The 17,247-nt window shown below is 39.3% G+C and overlaps 1 protein-coding gene across 1 annotated transcript; it reads right to left on the bottom strand.

Annotated features, from left to right (window-relative positions):
* Positions 1-7,006: 7,006 nt before the first annotated feature.
* lima1a (LIM domain and actin binding 1a) lies at positions 7,007-16,644 on the bottom strand. The gene is made up of 8 exons (XM_087781953.1): positions 16,487-16,644; positions 15,693-15,959; positions 10,381-10,447; positions 9,451-9,569; positions 9,304-9,369; positions 9,152-9,229; positions 8,951-9,084; positions 7,007-8,110 (listed from the first exon to the last, which is right to left on the bottom strand). The coding sequence occupies exons 2-8, from the start codon at positions 15,870-15,872 to the stop codon at positions 7,198-7,200; spliced, it is 1,557 nt and encodes a 518-aa protein (XP_087638079.1). The 5' UTR covers positions 15,873-15,959; positions 16,487-16,644; the 3' UTR covers positions 7,007-7,197.
* Between the last annotated feature and the right edge of the window lie 603 nt (positions 16,645-17,247).

Below are 17,247 nucleotides of genomic sequence, written 5' to 3'. Positions count from 1 at the left end.
GACTTTAAAGACAGTGTTAATTAAGAGTATTCTGACACAATGACATGTTTTTTATTCTGCTACAGTCAATAATGCAATTCCCTGATTAGGATTCTGCATCTTCCCTGTAAAGATAAACCTATTAAACACGTTTGAAGGTCCATGTCTGTGCTTTCCATACGTATTTCTCTCGGTTTCCTCTCTGTAGTTACCAAGGGAACTCAGGAGAAGTGGGTTGCTACGTTGCAGTACGTCAATTGTCAAAAAGAAATTGGTACTCTGAGGTGAAGCCAACAGATTATCTTCTCCAATTTAAGTTTATTTTTAGTCTTAATTCTCCTCAATGATAATAAAGAACGATGCGAGAGCAGTTCTTTTCTTGTGAGATACGATACACATTGTAGGTGTAGGAAAAGGGATTTTATCCTCTGGGTTTTCACTTAATAAATGACTTTTTATGATAAAGATGCCGCCTCTTGAGATTAGAAATATATGTATGTGATCGTGACTGAATCTGTTACTCCTGATATTTTTACAGGAATGGAAATATTTTCCGTCCATTCCTCATGTGTCTCTCCTCCTGACATGTTTCCAGTCTTGGTGGTTTTAATGACTTTCAAATCTATCATTCACTTTCCATGGATGATTTGCATCCTTTTCAGTCCTTGCTTGTTTTGATTATGTCAGCAAAGCTGCAGCAAAGTAGATTTTACAAGTTTCATTTTGCTAAGTACACGTAATTGCTTTTATGAATTATGGTTACTCGTATCGGGGGCTGAGTGATGGAAAACGTTGCCGAGTGATTAATGAATAAGTCGAAAAACGAAGAGGCCCAGACTTTTTTTTCTCCCAAACTACCCGCTGCTCGCTCTTTGTTGTTTATTCCTTATTCAGTTCTACCATTGTTCATCAACATTCTTTATACATCATCCCCGAAACAATTACAATATCTACAATAAACCTTTATGTTGCTTTACACTTTCTGCAAAAACAAAAAACATTATATTAAATATTAGATTTTCCTGGTTTCCAGCACATATAAAGGCCCGAAAAAAATCATAACCAATTTGTCTCTAAAACATTTTCTCACTTCAAGGTCTCCACTAAAAGTTTTTTATTTGGATTTTATTTTATTAACATTATTGATATAATGATATTCAAGATATCGTACATATTTATCAACTAATTTATAGAAGCCTATCCCAGCTTATGACATTATATCCAATTTCTACTAAAACATTGTAACTATTTAAAGTCATTTTACTTATGATTAATTACAGTAAAAAAAATAACAAAACAAAATGGCCGCTTTGGAATTACTCGGAGATAAAGCTACCATATACACTGTTATAGTGTGTATTCATTCATGTGTCCTTGAACTCACTTTACATTTGTTTCCCTTTTATTCTTTTATTTTTAAATTCATGTTAAACATAAAATGCTTCCAGACGTGAAGAAAAAACAACAGCACACGCATGCATAGCTTAAAAGAAAAGGTTCCAATATATATTTTCATGCCTCGACATGAAGCCGTGATGTAAAGATAATAGGCTACATACTACAAGCTGGAATGTTCTCATTTAATGTTGTGGAATATCGACGTTCTCACGTGTATGTCTCAGGTTTATACTTGAGATCAAAGTGTTTCTTATGACACATGTGAATGTTCCACTCACTTTTACATGCACTTAAAAACAGCATCGTAATTACTAACAGGTATTTAAAAAACAAACAACTAATAATAGAATTTATAAACACTGGTCGTCATTAACCTTATTTTTGTTTGTGTTTTTGTGGTTCATTTTTTTTTTTTTTTTTAATCTGTTTGACTTTCCTACCATAGGCCAGTCTTATCTCCAGAGGAATTTAGTTGTTTTCCAGATCTTCAAAGAGTGGTTAGAGTGGGAGCTAGAGGCTGTGACCCGATGACACCAGGTAGAAAAAACAAACCTGCATTAATGTTTGTGGGACCCTCATGCGTGAGGTTAGTTGAGGCATGTGTAAGCAAATCTATTTATCGCTCTTATTTTGGTATCTCCCTGTTGAATTTGTTCCGGGTGAGATGCTTTGGGAATACTGGTTACTCAAACAGTTGCTTCCCATTTTATTCGTGGAGGTTTTAATTCTGATATTTAATATTAATTTACCGAAGATTTCCACAGGAAATTGGCTTAAATCTCTTCATTTTTAAAAGCGTTGTTATGATATTCTAACTTTTTGTAGATGAAAACAAACTCAATGTAATACAATTAATTGTGAAAATGTACCAGAATTCAGTGGAATGTTTATACTCACAACAAGTTAATTAAAAATATCTGTTATTATGGTCGTGTTACACTTTCCCAGCAAAATCTTACCAGACTAACAGTGATAGTGATCTAGGTCAACATGAACCTGAGAATCCTTAAAAACACCAGCTGAACCTTTTCACCGAGAAGCACGATTTTTGACATTCATTATTCATCTTTATTTCAAAATAAAACTATACAATCTCATTAAACACAAAGTGTAGTCAAAACAAAATACATTTTCCAGGGTAAACTCTTTAGCTTGGTTTCATCAATAATATTCCTGTTTTCATTCATATTTCTTAAAATGTCTTTCCTTGTAGTTCTCTGTGGATCTACCCTAAATCCTAGATAAAACTTGCAAGAGTATTAACATAGATGGTGGACTGACATGATGCCAGTTTATATCTTCATTATGATGATTATAATTCAGGATAGATTTGATCATTAAAATACTCATTGATACTTTTGTAGCTGAAGCAAGTTAGCAAGCATTAAGTTATTGAGTCACATGATGTTATTACGACGTCATATTCAGTTTGTGACAAACAAATACATTTAAAAACATGTTTAAAAGCAACTCAAACAGCTCATAATGGCGCTATCCCTAAAAACCGAACAATAATATCGCGAAAAAAAAAGTCATCATTCGTCAGATGATGTCTACGTTTTAAGTGATTTGCCCTGTTTTTTTTCTCCAGCTTTCTGACTTCTGATACTTTAATAATAAGTGTTGTGTCTGGTGGTCCGGCCGAGACCTATGGACGACAATCTCATCGCTGAAGGACGAACTAAGCCGACCACTGGCAAAAAAGCTCTCAATGCCATTCTGAGTTTTGTCTGCTGTGGTTTTGGCTGCTTCTTGCAACGTGCCACTGGCATGTGTGCAGCCTCGGCACCGCTTCCATTAATCTTCTACCTCGGAGACTAGAATGATGGTTGTGGCTTTCCATGCTGTGTGGATGAGGTTTGCCGTCCATGCTTGGGTTTATCTGCCAATCCTGCTGCTTGAAATCTACATTTGGAGATCTAGAGATCAAGATGATATACAAGTCATAACTTTTAACATTTATTTGCTTGAAAGTGCCTTTTCAATTATTATGATTTTATACTCGTTATACTAAGAATTCTATAGATAATATTTGGCATTAGGAAAACTGATTTCTTTTATAATTGTTTTAGTAGTGAAACCAAATAAAATTCATAGAACAAGTATATTAATAAATATCCGTGCGTCTACTTCATTTGCTTGTAGCGCAACTAATGTTAAAGTTATTACTTTATAAAGTTCTCTCCCATCTATAATCTCGGCAAACGAGAGGTTACGAGAGCGGATTCCATTACGACCTAATAAATAATAATCACGCCTGCTTTGTTTAAACGATGAGTCCCTTGGAGGTGGAGACTTCCTGGACTGATGATGCGTGGTGACAAACCTTGATGCTTGACCAATCACAGCAGAGTGGGTGTGGTTATGGTAAACAAGATCGAATCTCCAGACGAACAAAGTGGGTGTGGCTTAAGCACATTTTCTAATGTAGATATGTTTATTAAAAGACAGTTTTGTACAAACATACACATACTGTTAGTACAAATCGAGATCTATTTAAAGCCCTATATATAAAATATTCTGTTTTACTGACATTACGGCCGGATAGGTCGTCACATCTACTTAAGGCAAGATGACTGCGCCCGTTGTACCATTCACTCTGAAACGTAAACGCTCCAAATGAATGCAGTGGACTCGAGACGAGACACTAAATTTAATATCTTTATAGGGCGAGGCCCGCTACCAAAAAATGTTGGACTAGTATTATCATCCGACACCTGTATTAGGGGGGAATTCGGTAGGTAATTTGCGGTGAAATTATTACATTACAAATCACAGACATGGCGCATTGGCATGGGATTAAATCTCCGACATTCTCCGCAATTATTACAAATTGCCTTTGGTCCACAGGTGACACTTATCTCGTGGGAATAGGGCTCAAGACACGATAAAATCAACGCATTAGTTGCCTTTTAAATTGTGTTAGTCGTGGATATAAAGTATATAAAGTCAGGTTTTTCTCTGCTTGGCTCCCTGGAAATGCTGCGAGAAAGTTTAGTCAGTTGTCGACATATTTACCCCGTTTTCCAGCGAAAGTGTCGACACCAGAGCCTCCAGCGCCAACTTGGACCCGCATCGGGAGCGCCCTGGCACCTATGAATGAGTGATATGCACGAGGAAAACGGTAATTCAACTCAAACCGTGTTGTTATTTACTGCTAACCATGTTAGCGGCGAAGACGGCGTTTCTCTCCGTGGCTGCACGGTGAACCTACTCAAGCGTGTTGACATCTCCGGTTTGTTGTCTTACGACAAGAGCTTTAATCATACCGTCTGTCGATCTCTCTCCATGTGAGCTGATAGAGTGTTTAAACAGTATCCTGAGCTGAGGACGGGTCCCATGACAACTCCACAAATATTTACTAACAGCAGCCATACCACTTACGTGTCTACAGGATACTGCCGCAATGTTTTCTTTTGCCCTTTTGTTGTCTTTCTGTGTGTTTGGATCCTTGGATCTTTTTGTTTTGATGTATTTTTCTAAGTGAATTCCTTCACTAAGTATTATCCTCCTTGGAAGGTCAGGATGTTCTGTACAACTGTACAAGTGTTTTTGCATGTATGGAATTTGACTCCTGCTCCTAAAGGGCAAATAAGGTGGTGATTTAAGTGTGTCTTCAATAGATGTTGGACTCTATTGTATCATCAGTATGTGTGTGTTTGTACAAAACTATTTTCATTGAAATATTTACATTAGAATATATGCTCTATTTTTTCTGTAGATAAAATCTTGTTGTTTCTGCTGTGATTGGTTAAGCATCAAGGTTTGTCACCGCGCGTTATCAATCCCAGAAGTCTCCACCTCCAAGGGACTCGTTGTATAAACAAAGTGGGGCGTGATTACAGCTGGCTGGAGGAGGAGTGAAGCCATTATTACATTATAATGCAATTTGCTCTTGTAACCTCTCGTTCGCTGAGATTTCAGACGGGGGAGAACCTTATAAAGTAATACGTTCAAAACATGGTCATGATGAGGGACTTACTGCATCTTGGAGAGGAATACTTCAATATGTTTTCATGTTGATTTTGTTACCTGCTAGTATTCAATATAAGCTACGGATATATATTATCGATGTCAAGAATTATCCAGAGAATTGCAATAAGAGTAAAAATAATGTTGATGTTAGGTGTCTTGTTTTTAGTGTATAAAAGAGGAGGTTAAAAAGGAGTTAATTTATTATTGCCTCCAATAGTTTGATAATATAGTTTTTTTCGTCCTGCGACTTAGATGGCCAAAGGATTTTGACCTCTTGTGTGATTGATTTTGACACTCATGGATTAAAAATAGTGATTAATCAAAATTAATCTCAAATTTTAAATAGTTCAAAATGACTTGAAGGTGTTAAAGCAGCAATACCTAAGATTGAAAATATTGTCTCTGGCGCCCCCCTGTGTCAGAACATGCTGGTTTGCTGTGTTTCAGGACCATCTACTTCTACCTGACAGCGGTTGTGGTTTGATTTATTTCCTAATTGGACAACAACACAGGAGCCAAACCTTTTTTATTGTTTTCATGGGAAAGATAAGCTGGTAACAAATGGAGGTCAAGTCTGGTCGAGCTTTAAATAAGATGTTTTAACAGTAAAAATAAAAATAATACTAATAACAATGTAAACTGTGACAAAAGAAAATAGTAAATCAATTAAAAAAAGACCTATAAACTAAGTTGGTTTCATTAATATTTGGATTATGCTTATAGACTCTAGGTTGAGTGTCTTCTTGAGAGTCTGTATGAAGAAAATAACACATGGTGAATAACGTTGAATCTTGCAACAGATTGTCCGAAGATTTTAATATCTGACGACAATGTCTGGTCAACGATTCCATGTAACACACGGTTGGACGATAGTTCCTGATCCAGTGAGTCTTTGGTTTCTTTTAATGTGTGAATAAATGTTGGTTGTATGAATCTGTGATGCCAAAGTTGGCCCTATACTCCAAGTATTGATTTAAAGTGAGAGTTGAATTCATGACTCAGGATTAATAATTTGGGCAGTAAGTAGATTTAGTTTAATAGAAGCTATGTAGTCGTCCTGCACTGCCACCATGTGGAGGTGTATAGAATTACAGTGTTGCTATTTATTAGGGAACAAGTGAACAGAAAAAGTCCCTGTTACCTCTGGTATCTTATTTATGTTATTAGATTTGATGTTTAAAAAATACATAAACTGGTCTTTCTTTACCTTGTCAATTGATATAAAAAATTCAAAAGCGAAACTAGAATAAACCCACATAGAAACCATTGTTAAATGCAAAAGAAATACGACTTACTGCTAAACTGAATCGTGGGTCCCATCTAGAGGTGATGGAGACGTTGAAAACTGTAGTATTGTTTGAGAGACACCTGTTGGACTATAATCCTCAATTAATTAAATTGATACACGTTTTTTCCCTTCTTTGCTACCTGGTAACACATGCCTAACAGACTGATACCAGTCCATGACCCGATGTTTTGGGGGCCTTAGATTCCTCAGAGATACCACTAACCACTAACCCAAACTCAAGCCTAAATCTTAACCCTAACCCTGATCCTAACCCTAACCCAAGCCCAAACCCTTATTCTAACTCCAACCTCATTCTTGACTTAAGTACCTCATGTTATTCAATATCAAATAACGAAAACCTTGAAGTGCCTTTCAGTCTTTATTGTCAACAAACATGATAAATTGTACAAGTGTGTCCCATTTTCCATTGTAAAAAGTTGTTGTTGGAGCTCTGTAGGTTTGCGCTAAAATTCCTGATTGGCCGAAAAGTCTTTAGGATATAAGGAGCAGATGATTTCTTTTTTTTTTTGTTGCTTTCACAAGCATGCTTTTGCAGTTCATACATTCTCCTCATCCTCATAGTATCTGTTCCGCTTGATCACATCTTCCACCGTCAGCCCCTCTGGTTGCTGCTCCTCCTTGTCCTCCTCACTCTCCCAGAAGCCCACGTCCTGAGACGAGCTGCTGGCGTCCACGTCCTCCTCCAGCACCTCCTCGTTCTTCATGAAGGCGTTCTCCTCCAATGAAACCTCCTCCTCCTCCATCAGCTCCCCCTCTTCCTCTTGTGCACATTGTTCTTCGCAGGCATCCTCGGCTAGTCCAGGATCTTCTATGTCATCGCTGGCCTGCTCATCGTCTTCAGGGGTGCTGTCCATGCAACTGTCCTCCATCGGGGTCTGGCGGTCTGACCCTGGCTGCTGCTCCTTCATGGGCACTGAAGGGGAAGGGTTCTCCTCTTCCAATGGAGAGCTCTGGGACCCAGACGGTTCTTCTCTGACCTGCTCAGGTGTGGAGGAGAGAGACTCGTCGTCCTCAGGGGGCCACTTGGCTTTTATTGGCTTGTTGGCTGATCCCAGATCTGAAGTCTTGGCGGCTCCGTCGCCCGGCTCGGTCCGAGGAGGCCAGGAGATCTTAAGTCTCCGTGTCCCGGCCGGTCGGTCCTCTGTCTTCTCTGCTGATCCCTGACCCAGGGCCTCCATGGTGGCGGTCAGAACGTTGACCTTGGCGAGGGGTGACTCCTCAACCCTTGAGCTCTCCTGGTCTGATCCGGAGGAGGAATCGGGTTGAGACTCCGGTTTCTTCGGGGTCTTCGCCGGGGTGAGGTTCTCCGCCACGTCGGCCTTGCTCTCCCAGAGCTCCTTGTGGGGTCTGTGTCCGAAGCCCTCGTCGTAGTTGCCCTTGGCCTTGAAGAGTTGGCAGAAGTGTGGCTTACAGTAGACGTTGTTGTGCAGGGAGGCGTAGTTCCCCAGGCTGCCAAAAGAGGGCGCAAGACAGTAAGAACATGAAGTATCAATGTAGTAAAACAATTGTTTCCAACAGACTTACACTTACACATTGCAAATGTTTGTCACGTGACTATATATTTAATTTACCACAAGTGGAAAATAAAACTGGATGCAGGGACGAATGCAGTCACATTATCACAAGAAGAGTAAATAAACTCACCACATTGCAATAAAAAAAAACGAATTTAAGAGAAAAAAATATAATTCCACGTTTAAAACAAATCACGTCATTTAATGATGAGACTGTCTTAAGTCAATACAACTTTCTCTGCTTTTTTTAGACTTAACTCATGACAGCTCATGAGGTTCTTCAATCTGTCACGTGTTAAATCAAATCAGAGCGTGTCAGGAATGCAAGGCTATGGGTGGTAATAATAGAATAATAACATGACCTCTTTGGAATTGTGAAACGGGTTTGAACTGAAAGAAAATGTTCTTCTATATAATACTATAGGGACAAGAGATGGCAGCAGTCATTACGTTATCTACAGCTAAAGGAACAATGAAAGCCCACGAGATTCCAGCAATGACTGAGGACTAGAGGATACAGTCCTGCAGCTTTTAAAATGTGGGTTTTATTTATTTATTTTGTTTTTAAAAAAGCCATTACGACTTTGTCAAGAGTCAAGTACTCTACAATACTACAAATGTATCTGTGTTACTATAGTATCACACTATATCGCATAATTGACCCTGTAAATTGATTAGTATCAAATCGCCAGATCTTTGCCAATACACACCTCTACTATCTAAAGTACTGGCTTCTAAATGGACTTCAAAGTTATTGAATGAAAATGACTTTCACCTGAGTTTTGTGTTGCAGTGAGTGCAGCGGAAGCAGGAGCTGTGGTAGACGTTCTGGTTTGCGACCAGTCTCTCCAGAGGATACACCGTCTTCTGGCAGCAAACGCAGCTCTCCCTCACCGGCACGCAAAAGCTCTGAATACAAAAAATCATTTATAGATTTAGTTTGTAGTGAATAACAAGTTTAAATTGAAATACTAACTTTTGGGGTCCTGGACATTTGGGGGCTTGAAGCAGATCCCGAGTGTCCATTCTGACCACTTGTCTCAGACTCAGGACTCTAGTTTAAGGAACAATGACGGACACTTTAGCTGCGAATGTTGTGAATGAATCCCAATGAATAAATCTGCTGACCTTCGCCAGAGAGACGGGCGGGAAGTTCTCCTTCTGCCTTTCGCTGAAAGCTTCCATCGCGTGGACCTGAGGATCACACGGTCATTAGAAGGGGTTCGTGTTTCACTAGAGAATGTTGTGTTCAAACCTCTCGCAAAGTTCACTGACCTTTTCCCCGAGTGGACTAACGTGGACGGAGCTTCCAGGAGAGACTTCCTGTTTGGAAATGGCTGCTTGGTAGAGAGCCATTCTATCACGAAGAGGGGTGGACTCTGCCAGGGTTTCGTCTGGAGGGAAAGAGCGAGGATTGAAATCACTAATAGTCGCACGAAAACAGGAACTGTCTTCAGCTGATTAAATACTTGCTAAAATGCTTCAAAATAGAATCCATTTTGGGAGATTAAAAGCTGCTTTAGAAGTCTTTTGTAGACATGTAATGTTGAAGATGGTCGTATCCCTACATGTGACAAGTAATAATTCAGCACATGAATTCATAATTATGGGCTATTTAATTTTGCGATATTGTGTTGTCGCCTTATTAAATCTTGTGTTTCAACAGATATTGTTTTGTAAACAACGTACTGAATATTTAAAAAAAAAATAACGACAAACTTCCTTTTCATTGTTCACACTGTTACAAACAGATTCATTTTTTTTATCAGTAGATAAACTTCATAACAACCAAAAAAAACACTATGGTACTAATTACCGCGCCCAACTTACTTTCAACAAAACCGTAACCTCCCATTGGTCAAGGTTTATTTATAGAGCACGTTTAAAAACAAGCAAAGTGCTGTACAGTGTGACGTCAAATATTAACACTAATACAATATAAGTAGAAAAAAAAAACATTTACGAAACGATGTAAGGCAAACCATAGGAAGCAGAAAATACTGTATTTAAATGCAACATCTTTGTTACTTTGTCAAAAGTGATCGACAGCTGTGATTAGTTGGCTGGGCGGCAAAGCATTATCGGAGCTGTCCAGGTCACTGTTACTGAGAGGGACGGCACCTCATTTGTTAAGTTTAGTCACTACGTTGCGGATTTTGTTTAACATATATTGAGTTGTGATAAAGTGTTGGTCAAGTGTGTTACCTCTCACAAGCTGATCCATGCTTTCTGGACTTCCACTTTCCTCCCCTCTGGCCTGATCCTCGGACCTCTGAGAAGAAGGAAAAGTGTTAAAAATGGAGGGGCCTGGATAGACAAACATATTAAAGCGGCATGTGTTTGGACTCAGGGGTCAAGATCATTGGCAGCGAGTCAGACCAAGAAGGCTTTTTGTGTGTGTCGTGTCGCTTTAATCCTCTAACAAGCTCGGAGAGAAGCACCTGTAGACAGACGGCGTGTCCGACAACTTTCATCTTCCGAAAGCGTGGACGTACCTCTTGACGTGACATTTCGCCGAAAACCCTCGCACGACCGAGCCTTCGAACGACCCAGAGGAAGTCGCACTCGCGACCCAGACCAGACGCCGGCCTCACGCCCGCCTCACCCTCTCTCTGACTCCGATCCTCGATCAAATCCACGGATGGCAGGTCAGAAGACAATTATAACACAGTGACCTCGGTGGTCATGTGACTCTGTGTGTCTGTTGTGTCTTTTCTTAACTCGCCGTCTGTGTTTTAATCAATGATGTCTTTTTATCTCCCCTAAACAACAATAATCTGACACTGTTTTTTCGTGGCTGAAGTTCACCCGACACGTTTTCACTTTTTAAAAAAGATAGATCTCCTCACAGTCCAGATAAAACCGTAGATATTCCCCTCAGATATCATGTTGAAACAGAGAGGAGTTATGCACTTCACGCATTCCTGTTCCCGCCCAGACATTCTTGATACCAGGAACATCAACTTGCAGTGGCACATCTTTCCCAGTCAAAATTATGAACTTGTATATTTCTTCTCCTGTCCACCCTTTTTTTTAGCTTTTAATGATTGTTGACACCATTTTTAAGAGATTTGTAGAAAGACGTCAATCCATACTAGTAGGATTCCTCCTTCTTTTCACAATACTCCCTTGAACTCTGTATTCTGGCATTAGATGGAGTCGAGAGGTTTTCTTTGGTCCAACTTCTGTATCAACAAGCTGACACAAAGTAGCCTAAATATGTCTGCAATCAAGGTCACATCACAAACTAAATGTATTTTACCATTGACTTATCTTAAACACTGGTGTCTTCATAGGTCACCATATCAACTACAACTTTAATCTACTTTGATTATGACCCGACCATCCCATGTGCCGCATAGAAGGATTTTGTGGGGCAGATTTGAAAGGGACGGCCTTGACTTTGATGAGGAATCTAAAACTTTTCATTACGTTCATCCTTTTATTTTAAAAGGGAATCATTCAATTGGCCGCTATCAGTCTGTCTCTGTCTCAGAAAATGGAACAATCGATTCAATTTTTTTTTTAGATATTGTTGATGAATAAAAAAAAGGAACAAAAGAAGTAAGAAAAGTATTATCAAAGAGATTCAACACTTTGACTATGTTAGTGTGAACAACACAAAATGCCTTCTTTGTTGTCTTTTTATTGCAAAACAATTTCTGGTCCAAGTCGGCTAATTTGATTTGACGAACTACAATGCTAGTACAAATGCTGTTAAATGTGGGACAGTTATAGTTAGAATCACAGCATGAGCAGCTGTGTTTCACTAATTTTGATAAGTCTTTGTATTATGTTGATATACACAATGTGTCGCTAATAACAGTGATCTGATTACCTCTTACAATGAGATGATGGAAACTACCAGATCTGATTACATTCTTACAAACTGGTAAAAGTAAATAAGAAACACCCCAAGTGTTGTTTGACACGATAAATTGTTGAGATTTTTCACTGACGAAATGAAGTTGATCAAAGAGAAAATCCCTCCCCTTGTTTGTGGCCCCTCTGCTGTCACTGAGCCTGTCTCCAGCCTGTGGTCCTTCTTTAACACTCTGACTCTGCACTCTCTGCACTAAGACCTTTATATTTGTCCAGGCTTTCTCCTAATTTTCTGGGACTTCTGTGTTTGTCTTTATTCCGCTTTACAAATAACTATTAATTACTTATTTACTACTTACTAATATTGTATTAAATAGTGGCATCTTAATAAATCACCATATCAACATTAATGTAATTTAAATTTTTGGAAAATCATCTGGTGGGTCACACACCGGCCTTGAGTTTGTTACAAGTCTCTTAGTTTGTTGTGTTGTTCTAATGTTCCTTATTATTGTGTTTACTATTTCATTGTGTTTCCTGGATTTTGACCAGGGCGACCAGAGTTTAGGTGCGTTTTTGTTTCTTCATTTCGCAGTGTTGAGAATTTAAACCTTTATCTATATTGTTTTTGTACATATAATATTTATAAACCCTTGTTTTTTTTGTCAAAAGACATGGATCGTTTTGAATCAGTAGATTAAATGGTTTACTACAATCACACAAGGGGCCAAAATCTTTTAGCCAAAATGTATGTTTGATTTTACTATTGTCTTTTTATTCTTGGAGGCTCAATATATCTTAATAATTATGTGTATTTCCTCCTTCGTCAAACACTCTTTCAATACCAGTTTTACTCGTATTAAACGTATAATCGTTGACGTTCTTCTGTATCTTATGCTCGACACATGTTTCAGGACCAATTATGGTAACTACAAATGTTTAGGGTTCGGCTTGTGACCTCTGACACCGAGCAGCTCCTGACAAGCAAAGGTTTTGTTTCCGCAGCTGTATATATATATTTTTTTAAGCACCGTTGGTCGGGGTTGGTCTTGCATCCACAACACAAGCCACACTTTGTTCACCCCCCTGAACAGGCGAGAGAACCTCACAGAGCGGAACAAGTCCTCCTGGATGGATTAACGTCTCCCGGACTGAAGCTAATGAGGGGCTCCCACTGGTTCCGTACATGAGCCGTGGTGGACATGTGGCGGCAGCAGGACCACGTCAGAGGCAGATGGACTCCCCGAGATCTCAGACAAAAGGATCCTAATCCCGGTACTATCAAAAGCTGCCGCACGCACTGTCTTATGTCGGCATTATCATCACACACACACACACACACACTGTCACTAAGCCTCTCAAAAACAAAGACCGAAATCGAGCCTCTATAAAAGCAATTGAAAAGCTGAGTTAAATCAGAAAGTGGACGACTATTTACCCTTAAATCAATTTATTTTTTTAATTAAATCCTTGACAGTTGTAAATTAAAAGAAAAGAATCAAGAGGCTGATCAACCTTATCTCCGCTCAGGTAAAGAAAGAATAGTTACCCACAGGGAGGCAGACAAAGGTGTCGAACAAGGCTGGGCAGAGACACAGTCTGGCGGTGACGACACAGGAGCAGACTGTGGGCGAGGGGGACGTCGGGCCGAGGCTTTTATGGGTTCTCTGGGCTGTTACTGGGAGGGAGGGACGGAGACAGGGAGCAGGTGTTCTACCCTACGAGGGGCAGGTTTTTGGTGAATGGAGGGAGGGGCAGCCGGCGGGAGTTTAGGGTCTCTGAACCACAAAAACGTGGTCAACAGATGATTTTTAACGATTTATATCCCGGCTATTATCAGAAACGATCGAATGGAGATTAAAAGTATGATTTAAACAGGCTTTTACTCGATTTTCTTCCAACTAAAACTCACATTTTCAAGCTTAAAAATAGTGATGGAAGTCATGAGGTCTCGCTGGCTCGTGCAGAAACTTAAAAGAAAAAAAAAACTTAAAAAGTCCAACAAGAATATCAAAGAATCTCATAATCAAATTGAAGACTTTAAATACGAGTCATGGAGGGGATGTGGGTCACGAGGGGCACAGGAAGAGCATCTGGTTCAGTGACAGGGGGGGTTGTTACAATGGGTGGGCGGGGTCTCAGCAGGGGGGGTCCGGGAGGGGTGAGGTCAATTAATTTCAGGCTCTTATGACCGCATGCCTCTCCTCGGCCCCGAGGCAGACCGGGGGACGGGGGGGGGGGACGGGTGAGACGGGTCGTTTATATAGGAGATAAGACATGTGGGGTTGAGAGGATGAAGTGATGTAAATGGGGTTCGTGTCTGCAGTCGTGAAGCTAAACTATGACATCATCCGTCTGGTGCGCAACAAAGGGGGTCTTGTAAACACTATGAAACATTTTTCGATCCGATCTGGAACACCAGGTTCCTTTTTTTAGATTTAAGATGATAATAACCAGCAGCAATTTTCCATGTTCCTTTCTTTAGTGAAAAATACCACACAAGTCTCATTTTTAATATACTCTAGTTTTTTCAAAAGGTTTGAGATTATGATTTTAGACTCTCTGTGGATTTGGTTATGTTTTCATTAAAAACAAAAATGCTTCTTCAATAGAGAACAATATTAGCATTTTTTAAAGAAAGATTGCTTCAATCAAAAAATACTTTTTGGGATGAAATCATTTGGACGTTTAAATGGAAAAGTGTGTTCACACACCTTTTACTTAAATGTCATAGCTAGTTTTTTTATTGACTGCACTTTTTCAAATTTTTATTGAGAATATATATTCTTTGATTTAAGCTTAATTAAAGCTACTTTTTTTATTTTAAATATATATATATATATATACTGTATATTCATAATTTTTTCTTTAATTCGAAGCAACCTCTTTTTGTGTATTGAAGCATATTTTCTTTTGATTATACCAACTGTTAAATTGAAAATTTTTCGATTAAAGCATTTCTTTTAAAAGTTGAAACTTTACTTTACTACGCCACCTTTTTATTGAATATAAATATATATAATTAATTTGAAGCAACTTCATTTTGTGTTTTGATTTTCCTTTCTTTGATAGCAGCTTGTAATGTATATTATTTATTATTAGTTGTATTAGTATTAGGGCTTTATTATTTGTGTATATTATATTCATTTATTATTAGTCAAGTACTACATGTACCTCCCTACTCTCACAGGACACAGAGAAAGACACGAGAACTCTTAAAAGATCCTTTGACCAGTCGACCGAACCATCTTAGGAATGTCAATTTCCCAAAAGTTAGTTTAAAACCCTGTTTGATCAACTAATGCTACCAAAGTTGAAATAGTTACTGCTCATCTCTAAGTCAACGAAGAGCTGCTCGTACGTCTCTCACACACTCAGGCATGACCGGAAATTAAAACGCCTCCAGTTTCACGCTCCTCTGACAACTATCAGCTGCTCGAGGGGCTGAAGCGGTCGTTGAGGCGTGGATGCTTACAGACGTGTCAGCTGAGAGGGAGGAAGAAGAAAAAAAAATGAAGGCTGAGGGTGATGATACCATGCTGCGCCATGTGACAACAGCATGAGGCCTCAGAGGGGATCAAGAACAAATAGACTGTTTCAACCATCTTGCTTCTTTCTTTGAAGTCAACAGAGGAAAAAGGAAACTTGCATAGAAACCCCGGCACATTCCTTTAAACTTCCTGAGAGTGACTCACCTCGTCTTTCTCAAACATCTTCTTCAGATTGTTGATGGGAATACTCGGCTTCTCCGGGACTTCTCCAGATGATGAGGATGATGGCAGCTCTTCCTCTTCGCCGCCCGCCAGGTCTGCTGGATCCTTCTCCCGGGCAGGCGCTTCTCCGTCCTGGTGCAGATGGACCTCGGGAGCTTGCATGATGATCTCTGGTCTGGGTTTTGTAGGGGAGCAGGAGCGGCTCGTCGAAAGGAGGGTTGAGGAGATGAAGTTTCCAGCGTCACCCGGCTGCAGGAAACAACATGATTTCACTTGTTTGTTCTCGCACAACACATCACAAATATCTCGACTTCTCCCTGTCAAGAGTTTGAGTCGAACCCTCACCAGTCTGTGTTCTTATTCCACTGCTAGTACATGTATTAACTATTTGATTTAAACATTATTTTGTAAATATCTGTACAGGTAATTGTATTTAAAATGTCATAATAGAATATTAAAAGGAACAAAATGACATCAACGAAATTGAAGGCGGTTCCTGGTGAAGAACTATGTTCATATAAAGAGTTAAGCAGCTGATGTTCGTCACTATCAGCGCTCTCACATCAGTCGTGACCACATATTTCCACTTCCTGCCTCACCAGAAGTTACACATCAACACCTTTTGACAAGATTTCTCTCGGAAGTGTTTAGCAAGAAACTGCTTAAGCCCTTAAACCGTCAATAGTTTAGCTCATCACGAGGAGAGATTCGACAAGAAGCGAGCAGGGAGAAGAGAAGAAAGGAAAAGTGATGAATCAACTCATGCTGATAGAAACCTGGACACAGATGGGTCTTTTCGTTGAAGAAAAAAAAAGTCCTGGGGAAGTTTTGGGGCGTCCTCCTGGCAGTCTTTGTGTGTGTGTCAAGAGGGGTTTGCCACAGATGTGAGCGAGGAAGAGTCCAGGACGGATCAGAAAAGCATGAAGCACCTAGCCCACCCCCTACAGCAGAGACACGCAGGGAAGGAAGCCGAGTGGGAGTGGGTCAGCGCTGGGCGGGGAAAGAGAAAATCAGAAACAGACAGTCAGTGTGGGGAGAGAAAAAAAAAGTCCAGGAAGCAAAAGGTAAAGGGCTAGAAAAGTCTCCACAGGAACTTTAAAAACATTCTCACTTGAAGCATATCAACACAAAAGATATATAATTCAAGGGTTTTATGACCGTTACTTTTTACTTGTTCCGTTATTTTAGCATTAACATGAACCTAAATATTGTCATTTTTTCTTCATTTTTCCAATATTTCACAACTTTCATCTCGTCCTATTTAAGGACCCATTACAGAAACACTTTGGATCATGATTTCTAAATCATCCTTCACGAAATGCCTGGAAAAAAGTTGTTTTTTTTCCAAAACTATCTTATTTATACTTGTTTACAACAATGTGAAAGTATTCCACAAAGGTTGTGACCATTAAAACGCTAAGAATATAAAAAAAAAGGTTAAGAATTAAATCTTTAATAAAGGAAAAATTACAAAACAACTCTGGCGCTTGGTTCTTGTGTGTAATCTTAATATCACAAAAGAAAAAATCTTTCTTAT

Source organism: Callionymus lyra, chromosome 19 (genome assembly GCF_982586985.1).
Source record: "Callionymus lyra chromosome 19, fCalLyr1.hap1.1, whole genome shotgun sequence".
Taxonomy (NCBI): Eukaryota; Metazoa; Chordata; class Actinopteri; order Syngnathiformes; family Callionymidae; genus Callionymus; species Callionymus lyra.
The sequence above is the reverse complement of the archived record's forward strand: the minus strand, read 5'-3'. Positions and strand labels throughout refer to the sequence as shown.

Excerpts from the sequence above, each read along its gene's own strand:
- lima1a (XM_087781953.1), bottom strand. The coding sequence starts at position 15,872 with ATGCAAGCTCCCGAGGTCCATCTGCACCAGGACGGAGAAGCGCCTGCC. Across the intron at positions 9,370-9,450 it reads TTAGTCCACTCGGGGAAAAG|GTCCACGCGATGGAAGCTTT; the intron begins GTCAGTGAACTT and ends TGTGATCCTCAG. Across the intron at positions 9,085-9,151 it reads AAATGTCCAGGACCCCAAAA|AGCTTTTGCGTGCCGGTGAG; the intron begins GTTAGTATTTCA and ends TTTTGTATTCAG.